The following is a 13,573-nucleotide window of genomic DNA, read 5'->3' on the forward strand; positions in this document are numbered from 1 at the left end:
TAGCCTAGAGTCACAGTTTGGTGGGTAGCAGAACTCAGGCATTCTGACTCCACGGCCGCACACTACCATGCTGCCTCTCATCAGCTTAAATACATGGAAGACATCTAGAGGTACAACAGAGAAGTGGTCATGGACTCAGAGCATGGCATGAGGCTTCCCAAACCTCTGGTGCATCAGAATTTTCCAGAAAGATGACCTAAAATGCACACCCCAGGGCCCCATGCCTGGAGAGCCTAACTCTGGCAGCAGTGACAGCGGTAGGAGCTGGAGCAAGGACCACAGAAATTTGTGGGTTTGTTTTTTGACTGACAGAAAGTGCCTCAGGTTTATCTGTACAAATAGCACAGGAGGACACCAGCCGCATGCAGACAGCAGCCCAGGGGTCACACCAGTTCTTCTATCCTCACATTAGCACACAGAGGCCTCTACGCCAGGGCCTTTGTAGGGACCTGGGCACCTTTGGGAGCCAGAGCCAGAGCTGGAGCCAGAGCTGCAGACACAGCTGCAGTTACAGCCTGGGTCTTTGTTTGGACCTTGGCCTTGGCCTTGGCCTTTGGCTGGCAGAGCCTAAGACCCTCCCTTGCTGATGTGGGCACAGACACTTTTCCTAAGCTTGGGGTGGACGATGTAAGCAACTTGATTGAGCTTGTGGCTGCCATTCTTTGGGATCTTGGGTTTGACCCCCTTGGGCTTTACGAAGGCCTCCACAGCCTCGGCACATGTGCTCAGGGCCTTGGTGTTGTTGACCTGCATCTTCTTCTGGCCCTTCTTGTGCTTCTTGGCAAAGCACATGCTCCTCAGGAACTTGGGGTCCACCCCCTTAAGAGAGTCAGATCTTTGCAATCAGGGTTTCTTGATGCTGTTTCTGCACCATTTTCGGACTGGTGGTGTGTGGTGTGATTTTTGGACTTGGCCATGTCTGCAAAGAAGCCCATGGCTCCTGAAGGGCCTCAGAAGTTTACACTTTCAGCACAATCCTTAGGGGATTCTGATGCAGGTGATCTAGAAGTAGGGGAACAATACGTTGGCAATTTGGGAATAACCAGATGGCCCAGTGGAGGTAATATCTAGGTGACGTAAAGTGGCAGTGTCTCCTAATCAGTGTCATTTGACTTGGGAGTTAAGGATGGATAGGATTTTGTACATCCCTCCACCCTTCTCTATTTGGAGGCTGTATTGGGTTGAACTGTGTTCCCAACAGAAGATAGGTTGAAATCCTAACCCCAGGAACCTGTCTGTGAATGTGACCTTATTTGGAAAAAGAATCTTTGCATATGTAAATTAAGGATTTTGAGATTATCCAGGTGGAGCCTAAACCCAATGACAAGTGTCCTCATAGGAGACAGAGGAGAGAGACTGAGAGAAAAGAAGTCCACTTGAAGACAGAGGCAGAGATTGGCGCTATGCAGCCGCAAGCCAAGGAGTGCCTGGAGCTACCAGAAGCTGGAAGAGGCAAGGAAACATTCTCTCCCAGGGCCTTAGGATAAAGCATATCCCTGCTGGCACCTTGATTTCAGATTTCTGGCCTCTAGACTGTGACAAAATATATTTCTATTGTTTTAAGCCACCAGGTTCATGCTAATTTATAAGGGCAGCACTAGGAAACGAATACAGAGGCTTTCATCCTAGTCACACCATTTGCCCTGGAAAGGTCTTTGCAATTAGACACTGCGTTGTGGAGGTCACAGCCTTCAGACAGCTCAGCTGTGACTGCCATATCCCCAGCCAGGCAGCAGGCCCTGAAGGAGGTGGTGGAGCACAGCTGGTAATGATGCACTGCTAGCACCTTTGCAAACTTGCGACTTCCCCACTTCTTCTAGGATGCAGGCTTGTAAGAAGTTAAAGAAAGGCTCTGCCCTCAGCCCTTGGGTTTGCATTTTACAAAGGAGATGTTAACACCTAGAAAGCACAATTTCCAGCTCAAAGTCAGCCAGTAAGTGGGCAGCAGGGCAGAGCCAGGACCACTGTCTAGAGCACACATCAGTGGAATGCCTAGTCCATGGCTCTCAATGTGGGTTTGCTATGAAGCCCTGGTTATTATAAGGCTATAGTGCTGTCACTTTAATTTCATTCCAAAGAGTCGATTATCTCTAATGACTGCTCGGTGGTTGGTCTTTCTTGTCCCTGACCAACATCTGGGTAGTTGCTTTTGACCTCTGGCTTAGAGACTCTAATGATTCCCTTCCCTGTATCTGTGTCTTCTGCTTTAGGGATGCAAGTTGATCTATCTTCGGAAGCCACTCTCCAAAATGCAGAAGTTGGCCATCTGTAGAACTGACAGCACTGGTTGCGGTCTGTGAAACACCAAATCCTGGAGAAGTACCTCTTTAGAAAGCTTATTAATACTTCCTCTGTCCATGTGCCACAATGCCTTTCTGCAAGGGACAAGAAAAGTTTCCCTCATGTGCCTGTGGAGAGAGCTTCCTCCTCATCTGAAGCCCTTGCTAGTCATTCCTTCCTCTCAGCTAACACTGGAGCTGAGAACACAGCCAGCAGAGTACACAGCCAAGTACTCTAGTTACCAGAGGACAAATTTCTTGTCAGGTTCTAGGAGAAAGGGCAGCAGAGTTCCAGCAAGAGAAACAGGAATGTAAATCAAACTGAGAAATATTTATTGAGCACATGCCACTTGAAAGGCGTTGAAAGGTTGGGTGCTAAAATAGGAATGGGCAAGGGTTAGGTTGGAGCATTAGGTTTCAATCCTGGATGCATCTTGGATCACAGGCAAGATTTAAAAAATCCTGATGCTCTAGTTGTGCCCCATACCACGAACATCAGAAAATCTGGGGAACATTCTGGCATCAGTACTTTTTAACAATCCTAGATGATTCCAATGTACAGCAAAGTTAGGGAACCACTGAAATATGCTATTCCCATGGAACATGCCCAGATATTCTGTTTTCAGTGGTCTGGGTTGGGTCCTAGGTGGGCCCTGGGCATTGGCAGTTTTTTAAGGCTGCTCAGGGGATTCCAGTGTGCAGAGGTAATTCATATAGATAATAAAGACAAAGGCATATAGTGCTCTTTTTCATCTGTATGGCCCATCTCTCGCACAAGATGGAGTTTTTGTTGGAGAATGAGTTTTGATGGATCTCAGAGGCTGCTGGACACCAGATACTGCTTTGTGGCCTATCAAGGAAAAAATAAAGCATTGGAGAGGAAACCCAAAACTTTCTCAGAGCCAGGAGTGAAGGCCAACAACAGAAAGGTCCTCTGTTCTAGCAAACTTTAATGTCTCCAAGCGCTTTTGAAATAATCTCAAGCTCTATGAGGATCTGCATGTGTACCGTCTTCAGGCACAGCTGTGTCCAGGTGTAGAGTGCAATTGAGCCACGTGTTTGAGGATAGATGCCATTTGACTCTCTATTAATTCTCCTTTGGAAGGCCTCAACTTTGGGGGTACTTCACAAAGTACTAGGCAATTTTCCCCTTTCTCTCTCAATGCTGTGTCTCTTCCTTGTAGCCTAAGTGGCTACAGACATAATGTAAACAGTTCCCATCTTACCTCCTGACCCTACTTCCTTCTCCCCTGGAGTCCCATCTTTGCAGCTCTTCTTTTTTGTCCCTTGGTTCCTTTACTTCAACTGGTCCAGTGGATTTCTTTCCTCAACTCATTCTGCCTTGGGATTCTGCCTTCCTGGACTCCAGGACTTTCTCTCTGCACTGGGCTCTAGGGCTGGTGTTCTCCATGAGCAAACAGTGCTTTTAGGACAGAGGCGAAGCCTCCTTTTCGTCCTGTTCCTTTCAACTTTGTTTTGCTCTCAAGGCATGTGGGTAGTGGTGATGATTCATGTAATGGTTCATGTGATGGTCCTTTTTGTTGTTGTTGTTATTGTTAATCCTCCCTGGAGGCTATTTTTTCCACTGATTTTTAGAGAGAGTGGAAGGGAGAGAGAGAAAGAGAGAGAGAAACATTGATGTGAGAGAGACACACCTATTGGTTGCCTCCCACAGGTACCCAATGGAGGCCAGGGATGAACCTGCAACTCAGGTACGTGTCCTTGACCAGGAATCAAACCTGAGACCCTTCAGTGGTTGGGCCAATGTTCTAACCACTTAGCCACACATGCCAGTGATGGTTCTTACATTTTCTGAAACATTATTTTGGGACACATTTTGTGTCTTTTGCCTGCATCATCTCTAAAGTTCTTCCTAATAAAATTTTTGTTAAATCCAGACTCCTTAATGATCTCAGTTCACATATATCATTAGAACTTTGATCCTGGCAGTCAGTATTTACAGATTGTAGTATATAAGACAGGGTCTTGATAGTTTACCTTGGCAACATCGATGAAGGTCATTAATTGTCATGGAGAGTTGGTATTGAGGTTCATGTTTCCCACCCAGGAGGATAAAAATTTAGCACCATGGGAATCTAGAGAGAAAGATAAATCTTGCTCTTCAAGGAAAATGAATTCAGAAGAGATACCAGTAGATGCTACAAGTTTTGTATTACTATTAACATCTTCATAAATGTTCTAAAAGGCTAAAATTCACTTAAAACCCACAAAAGTTGAATTATAAATATGAGTGAGGGTAGAAAAAGACTACCTTGGAATCTCAAACTTCTTAGTAGAGTGGGGACTAAATAATATTGTGTTTTAGCAAATGTAATGACAATTATGTCTGAAATCTAGTCTGCAGTTAAGCGCTCTCGTTTCTATTCTCAGCACTAACACTGATTCATAGTATAGATTGAGGTAAGTCACTTAACAGCTTTGGACCTCAGCTTCTCCACATAAAAAATGGCAATTAAAATAGTAGATAGAGGAACTAGCATTTATTGAGCAACAGCTCTAGGTTGATGTACTAAGTGGTTTATAGTATGTTGTATCATTTCATTCATTCACTCAGCAAATATTTTTTGAACACCCACTATGTATTGTATCTGGTCTCAGGGATCTATCAGGCACAAAACAAAGACCTTGCTCTCTTAGAGTTTAAATTCCAGTGGGGCTGGGTGATAATAACAAGAAAATAAATAACTCTCAAATAGTGACAAGTGCTATATAGATAATAAAACCAGATCATGTGATAGAGAGTAACCTGGGTACAGGGTTACTTACACAGGGTGGGCTCTCTGAGAGTGATGTTGGAGTTGGGACCTGAATGATGCGAAGCAGCCTGCAGAGTCCAGAGTCCATGGGACAAGATCTGGGCAAGAGAACTCCAGGTAGACAGTAAGTACAAAGGCCCTGATGCATGTAGGAGTTTAAGCTGTTTGGAAGGCCTGGAGCGTGAATGGTGGGTGTGGTGGGAGGAAGCGATCACTGAGATTAGAGCAGGGGCCAGACCACAGTGGCTTTTTGGGCTGTGGTAAGGTATTTGGGCTTTATTTTGATTGATCTGATTTACATTTTAAAAAAATACAGTCAAGGTATATTAAGGAATGTGATTGCAGTGGGGCAAGGATGGAAGCAAAGACAACAGTAGGGAAGTTGTCTAGGTAAGAGAAGCAAACTTCTTTTGTAAAGGATCAGGTAATAAATAGTTCAGGTTTGGTAAGCCACCTAAACTCTCTAAGGCATGTCTTCTCCTCCCCTCTGTCTGGGACCTCCTCCTCTTCCTTTTTAGCAATCCTCCAAAACAGTAAAAACCCTTCTTACCTCTTGGGCGATACAAAAACAGGAGGCTCAGCCTGCGTGGCTCAGTGGTTGAGCATCAACCTAGGATCCAGGAGATTGCAGTTCAATTCCCAGTCAGTGGGGCTTGCTAGGGTTGCAGGCTGGATCTCCAGCAGAGGGCATGCAGGAGGCAGCTGATCAATGACTCTCTTATCATTGATCTCTCTCTCTCTCTCTCTCTCTCTCCCCCTCCCTCCCTCTCCCTTCCTCTCTCTGAAATCAATGAAATATATTTTTAAAAAAACACAGGAGGTTGCATGCTGGATTTGGTCTGCCTAGCTGGGCAGCAGTTTGCCGACCCCTAGCTTAGAGAGAAGCAGAGAGTGGCTGCCATAAATTTAGGACACAGAACTGGTAGGATTTGCTGATGAACTGGCTCTGTGTGGGGTGTGGGTAAGAGGAAGAGGAAACAAGGATGGCCTCAGTGAAGAAGCAGAGGTGGTGTAATTTACTAAGATGCGGAAGAAGCAGACTTGGGAGCAGGGGGAAGGGGAAATGAAGAGTTAATTAAGTATGAGTTGCCAATTAGTCATCCAAGTGGAGATGTCCACTAGGGAGCCTGATACAGACTCTGGAGTTTAGGGAAGAGGTCAAGGCTAGAGATCCACATTTGGGAGTTATCGTCTATGGATGCATTTAAAGTCATGGGAATGGACGAGATCACCCAGAGTGCAGTGCAGTCATGGGACTGGAGATCACCCAGAGTGCAGTGCAGAGGTTCCAGAACCATGTCCTGGGGGGGCTCTGGGACTTAGAGGACCCATAAAAGAGGTCCTTGGAATCACTCTCTGGGTCAAAAAGCATGACACATGACAAATATTGCCCAACTGCTTTCCTAAAGGGTCTTCTGCATCTTCACAGAACTCATCTTGTTTCAGCTATTTAAATACACACTGTGAGTGGGAATGTACACATGAATGAGCAGGGACACTGGAATTAGGAATCCTTGACTGTTTTTGCATTGGAGCTGGGGAGCCTCAAACCAAGCTGGAGGATTAGGCTGGTTAAGAGAGGAGTTGAGAGGGTGGAAGCACTTCCAAGCATTTGCAACTGCAGAACCACCCAGCAAGCTTATTACAAATGCGTATTTTTAGTAAGAGCTACAGATTCACTGTCTGGGGTGAGGTATCTTTTAAACATGCTCCCTCTCATACAAACAGAAGGTTGAGAAATCTGTGGTTTAGGGATAGATTGAATAGAGGGTGTGTCCTCATGACATTTCTTCACCTCCAGAGGCTCATGGAGCTTCAGGAATCTTAGGTGGGTCTGGCTGGAGAAGTTTCAGGATGAGGGGATGGTAGAGGACTGTTAGGCTAGGAAAAAAGTTTTTCTAGTTTTGGCACACTTTCCATTTGCTCTCCAATTCAGAATGAGGCCTTTTCCCCACACTAATGTAAAATGGTACCTTTCTTCATGCAGATGAAATTCAAAACTTTCGGTTCCCTAGGAGTATCTACTTTGCCTTCTAGTTCCACAGCATAGAGGGGAGAAGTTTTTTCTTCTGTCTCTATATGGCAACAAGAACACATTTTTCAATTCAAATATAAGATATGCATGTTGTTGATGAAACTGAAATCATACCTATACTTTAGATACATTATGGATCTGTGTGAAAACAGCTAAGGAATAATGTAAGGAATTTGCCGTTAGGCCTTCTGCTAGGAGCAAAGGAATCAATCTTGCATTCATTGAACAATTATTTATTTTGCCTTCCAAGTACCAGGCACTATTTTAGATTCAGAAGATAAAGCAGTGAACAAAATAGACAAAAACCCCTGCCCCTCACAAAGCAGATAACCTAGTTAGGGAAATGGATTTATAACATGTATATTGTATTAGATAGTGGTGAGTGCTAGGAAAAAAATATAAATGAGGGAAGGGGGACAGGAAAGAATTAGGGGCTGGGATAAGCAAGAAGACAGGACAAGAAAGGATTTGAGAGCTGTGTTGAGGAAAGTAACAATTTCTCTAAGTCTCAATTTCTTTAACTGTAAAATAATAAATAACAGTGCCTTCCTGAAGAAGGCTCAGGCCCTCAGACTGACTTTGTTGCCTTTAAACTACAGAATTTCTTTGGCCTCTCTCAACCTGTTCCTTATGTGACACGAACAGACTTGTCCAGCCTATGTTACATGGTTTCTGAAAACGCCAAATGAGATCTGTGAACAGTTGAAAACTCAAGACGCTATTACCTAAATGTAAGATAGTAATTTAAAAAAAAAAACCCCACATGGCTAGTTTATGGACTGCAAATCTCTTGCTGATGGTCAGCAGAGCCTCAGGACTGAGGCTAAACAATAAATTACGTAACTGTTTAGTACTGACTCCCTAACTGCAGGGAAAAGGCCGGAGAAAATTATCAGGATGTACCAGCAGACTAGCAATCTTATCTTAGATCAGGGATAAAATAATCAAATGAAACGTTCCTAAGTGGCCACCTCATTGGTTGTAGCATGTTATTTGTCAAATTTTAAAATGCTTTACAGCTCCTTTAGGTTTGTTCTTGTTTTGTTTGTGGGACTTCAATTACAGGAAAGAACTAGATGAATTGCAAGCAGTTATATAAATAGAACAATCACTAAAATTACCAAGAGCTGGTAGTCCATCCTCTGGGTATTTCTGTAGATGCTCAATAAATATTAACCAAAGCGGATGATTCCAAACACAGGCTGCTGTGTATCCCTTTTTCATCTTTTTATTTTCTTCAGTCCTGAATATGATGGCATCCCCACAGTGGTTTGTTCAGTCAATAAACATATCGGTATACGCCCATGGTATAGCGTCTGGCACAGAGCAGGTACTCAGTAAATATTTGTTAAACAAAAGCATGATTAAGGTGTAAATTTGCTTACTATAGACTAGCCGATTTGATTCCTAAAATGTTTGTGCATGTAAAACACACAAATATTTGCCTTCCCTTGACAAGGCTCATCTGGTCAACCGAATTGGGTCCATCCCTGAGACTGGACTAAAACAAGGTGTTTTAGTCCATTTAAATACAAAACCCAAAGTTAGTTTGAACATTACCTAGCATAGTAGGCGCTCAATGTTTGCTAAATACGATGCACACTGAGAAAGCGGTTACTCCAGCCCAAACATCCCGCTCAGGAGCATGAACCGGCCGCCTGGCCAGGTCACATTCACCAGGTGACCGCTACGCCTTCTCTGAGGTACTGGCCCCGCGCGCCTCACAGCCGTAGCATCTTTCCGCTCAGCCTCCGCACCTTTCCTCTCAGGTGGTCGACGTCCCACTGTCATTCAGGCGGCTTCGCACGGGGACTACGCACCTTCCGCTCCGCTCCGCTCCGCCCCGCCCGCCTGCCTTGCTGGCTGCCCAACGGACCCAGCAAAGGGCCTTGTGGCTGTTTCCTATTGGGGCTTGGTTGCTACGGTATCACCACCCTTGAAACTCGCAGGCACTGCTTCCGCAAGTTAAAGGAGAACTACTTCCAGGTCTGCCCTTACTTGCTATGGCTGACTGAGCAGTCACCGAACTCAACAAAAACAACAGTCTTCCGGGAAACTTCCAGGGAAATCTTATTTAACCACTCTAACTTGTGGGTGTGACACGGTAGCAGATCCTTTCTTCCTTTTCATAAGATTTACTATATACTTTTCGTCTGTCTGCCAGTCTCCAAAATGGCGCCGGCGCCACTTGGGGGGAGGGGGCAAAGGTGAGTCACGTGGGCCCTCCGGTTCCGGCGGGGGAGAGGCCCGGGTGTTGAACAGTCTCCGGCACCATGTCTGGTTTGTCTGGCCTACAAGCCCAGCGTGGCCCCTGCCAGTTCGCGTTGCTGCTTTTACTCCTGCTTGGCCCCAGTTCGGTTCTCGCCATCTCCTTCCATCTTCCTCTTAACTCCCGCAAGTGCCTCCGCGAGGAGATCCACAAGGACCTGCTGGTGACCGGCGCATACGAGGTCTCCGACCAGTCTGCGGGCGCCGGGAGCGTGCGCACCCACCTTAAGGTGCGGCACTGGGCGGGGCGGGCGGTGAGACCTCTGGCGTAGGCGCGGAGAGGCCGAGGATTGGGGGCTTGCGGGGGTGTCCGGCCAGGAGGGCAGCCTGGCCTCCTCCGAGCGCTAAGGGCCTGCGGTGGAGACCGCCCCCTCGCCCTGGGGGTTGGCGTTCGCGGGGCGGGGCGGGGCGCCAATGCTGGGGAACCCAGAGAAGGGCCGCGTTGACCTGGCGGATGTGGTGACAGCTGAGCGGGGGCGACCTCGACTTTGGTCCTTGTCGGGACCCTATATCTGTTTTGGTCTTGGATACCTTGAACTGTAACTTACTCTCCAAAGAAGTCTTTAGATGTGGGATACTTGTGGGGATTGGCACTAAGGCTTGGAAACCTGCGAAACCTGCAGGAAGATAATGGAGGCATTGAAGCCTACAGTGAATAATGAAACTTGTTATTTATTGGGCATTAGCTGTGTGTCAGAGCTTGTGCTACTTTACATGCATTGCCATTGAGTTTGCACACTCTGTGAAGTAGGTAGTGTTAGCTTCCTTTTACACATAAGGTAACTGAGGCTCAGAGAGGTAGAATAAATGGATGCCGGAGCTGGCATTGATTCTTAGTTTGGGAGTTAAGTAAAGTGAAAGAAAAGTGCTGGAATTTTATCCTCGCCTTGCTTTTTATTTGTAATTACTGTGATTGACGAAATTTGATTATTGGTCACAAATGGTCTCAGGTTCTAGTGCTTTCCTTCCTGGTACCCCAGAATCTGGACTTAGCCAAGTTTTATGTAAATTTCAATGATATCCTCATGGTGACTACTACCATATGCCAGTTTGGTCCCATTTTGCCATTAGGATGACCGGATTGATCTTTGAAACGTTAATATAATATGGTGTTAGTCAAGATTGATTGCATTTTAGGTAATTCATTCTCAATAAGTACACGGTTGTATTTGTTTATTTTAACAGAATGTGTCTTAGACTAAATAGGAAGAAACATTTTTATTTTTTAATAGCACTTAGGTATAAGAGGACCATAGTTTCTGTTTAAGGTATTGGAACCCAATAGTTGAAATAGAGAGAAACTATTTTCAGGGCTATTGGTCAGTGACCCATCCTTTTATTAGTCTCTTCAGGTACCAAACTAATATCTGGCCAAGAAAGCCATGATGTCATAATATTAGAGGCTTAAATACAGCATTTTTGGGGTCATGATTCTAGCTCATCAAAGGATGTAGTGCATAGAATCAGAGAATTTTAACGAGAGACTTCCTTTTCCAGTGTTGCCCCCTCTGATTTGTACTTATTTTTTAAATCCTTCAGCAGCTTTCTGTTGCTCATCTGATAAAGTTTCAATTTCCCAACATGCCCTGTAATGCACTTTGTGATATGTTCCTAAAGTTTCATATACTTTGTCACTCCCCACTTTGCATTTTACATATGAGCCACCCTCAACAGTGCCCTCAACTCACTTATTTTCATTGTATAATGTCACCACTTATGTTTTTACCTTGTCTTTCTTATTAGACTGTTAGTATCCTGAGGGCAGGAATTATTTTCATGTTTGTATTTTCCAGAATGTCAAGCATACTGCCTTGCTTCTAGTAAGCAGTTAATAAATATAAGAAGCATAGCGTAGTATGCCTTTATGGGAATTTTATGTGTATCCAAAGCTGCTGAAGGAACTTCAACAGCAGGAGTTTGTATATCTACATACTCGCATTTTGCCATTACTCAGTTGTTCTCCCCATGTCTGCTCTGTTCTCATGCTACTAACCAGCTTAATCATACTACACTTGGGGCCCTAAGCCCAGTTGTCAAGTGGGCAACATAGATGCATGAACTGAGCTAGGTATGAGAAAAACGACAGCAGTGATAATAAATGGGGGATAATTGGGAGTATTGGAAACTTAATTTGGAGTGATCAATACTCATCTTTTTTTTTTTTTTTTAATGTATCTTTATTGATTTCAGAGAGAGGAAAGGAGAGGGAAAGAGAGATAGAAACATCAATGATGAGAGAGTCATTGATCAGCTTTCTCCTGCATGCCCTCGACTGGGGATTGAGCCCGCAACCAGGCATGTGCCCTGGCTGAGAATCGAACCTTAGTCTCCTGTATCCTAGGCCAACGCTCAACCGCTGAGCCATGCCCACCCGGTCAGTACTCATCTCTTGATATGGGCCTTGTTGCCACATCTGATTTTTCAAAGAAGTCAGAAATCCACATTTTGATGTGAAAGCTCCCAATTTTTAAATTATCACCAACTAATTCAAATTGATTTTGGCATTAGTTTGTTTTCAGTTTTATGGAAAAGGGCAGTCAGTTCACCATATACACAATAACCAGATTCAACAATTACTAGGGTCTTGCCATACTTTTTTCACTGTAATTGCTTCCCCCTTCTCATTTTATGCTGAATTGTTTTAAAATAAATCCCAGATATCATGGTACTTCAGTCCTGCATACTTCTGCATGAATCTTTTAAAAATATGAACACAATCACAATGTTATGCAGTTATAATCACACCTCACAAGATTAGTAATAATTTTTAATGCCAATAATACCCAGTTCATATTCATGTTTCTCCACTTGTCTCAATATCTATTTAAAATTAATTTATTAGCTCTCAAGTCTCTTTAATCTAGAGCCATCCTTGTCCCTTCCTCCCTTTTTTTTATGCTTGCAGTTATATTGTTGGAGTCAGTTGTCTTTAAAGAATGTCCTACATTTTGCATTTGTCTCTTTGCTTCCTTGAGGTGTTATTTAACCAGTCCTGTCCCCCATATTTCTTGTAAAAGGAATCAGATGTAAAGATTTAATAAGATTCAGGTTTATCTTTTTGGTGAGGGTACTTCATGAGTGCTGTTGTGTACCTGATTTGGCATCATGGCAGAGCACATTGTACTTTTGTGTCCTGTAGTGCTGCTAAGATTGATCAGTGGCTTCAGGTGTGCATTAGTGTCTTACTGCTGCTGTAACAAATTCCATGAACTTTGTGGCTTAAACAACACACATTTATCTTACAGTTGTAGAGGTTAGAAGTCCTAAAATCAAGGTGTCATCAGGGCTGTGTTCCTTCTCATTTTATGAGGAGGCTGTAGGGGAAGAATCCATTTCCTTGCCTTTTTCAGCTTCTAGAGACCACCTGCATTCGTTGGCTGGCAACCCCTTCTTCCATATTCAAAGCCAGTATCTCCAGAACTTTTCTTCCTTTGCTTCCATCCTCTCATCTCCTCAGTCTCTCCTCTTTCCCTTATAAGGATCCTTGTGATAATCTCCTTATTTTAAAACCCTTAATTTAGCCATAGCTGGTGTTGCTCAGTGGTTAGAGTATTGGCCTGTGCACCCAAGTGTCAAGGGCACATACCTGGATTGCAGGAAGGCAACCAATCGATGTTTCTCCCCCCGCCATACCCTCCCTTCCATTCTCTAAAAAACCAATGGAAAAAATATCCTCTGGTGAGGATTAACTTTTAAAAGGGGGGGGGAAAAAGACCCTTAATTTATTTACATCTTTGAAACTTTTTATATGTGGACTTTTTTTGTGGGGAGGGGAATGCCATTCTGTCTAATGAGATGGTAGCATCCTGAAGACTCCATTATAAAGCTTCCCATTATTTTTTTCTCTTATCCATTGATAACTGTCATTATTGTGTGTATTGTGAATTTATTGTTCGTTAAGGTTATGAAATGATTTTCTAATTTATTTATTCCTTCCATATTTATTAGCTGGAATTGTTCTTAAAGAATTCATCAATTAAGACCATTTGGTTACCTAAAATTTATACTTCATATAGGAAAGGCAGGAAAAACGCAGAATTCATTTCTTTTCATTGACACTTTTCAGAGTAAGAAATTGTTGCCTTTGTCATTTCCAGTGTAGTTCAGAGGGTTTACTATTCTGAAATAACTTTTTGTTGTTGTTTGTTTCAGTTTTTGGAGTCATTGTTTTAGTCAGTTGCATTTATTCCTTATGCTAACATGTCTCTGCTCTT

At 43.9% G+C, this 13,573-nt stretch overlaps 1 protein-coding gene and 1 pseudogene across 1 annotated transcript in view; one reads left to right on the forward strand and one right to left on the reverse strand.

Annotated features, from left to right (window-relative positions):
- Window positions 1-425: 425 nt before the first annotated feature.
- Window positions 426-1,029, reverse strand: LOC107533820 (large ribosomal subunit protein eL29 pseudogene; annotated as a pseudogene).
- An 8,299-nt stretch (window positions 1,030-9,328) lies between these two features.
- TMED10 (transmembrane p24 trafficking protein 10) overlaps window positions 9,329-13,573 on the forward strand; it is a 33,991-nt gene continuing 29,746 nt past the window's right edge. Inside the window, exon 1 of the mRNA XM_016208689.2 lies at window positions 9,329-9,589. Within this exon, the coding sequence (XP_016064175.2) occupies window positions 9,365-9,589 (225 nt within the window). The 5' untranslated portion in view covers window positions 9,329-9,364. The remainder of the gene's footprint in view (window positions 9,590-13,573) is intronic.

The sequence above is a fragment of the Miniopterus natalensis genome, chromosome 1 (assembly GCF_054644295.1).
Source record: "Miniopterus natalensis isolate mMinNat1 chromosome 1, mMinNat1.hap1, whole genome shotgun sequence".
NCBI lineage: Eukaryota > Metazoa > Chordata > Mammalia > Chiroptera > Miniopteridae > Miniopterus > Miniopterus natalensis.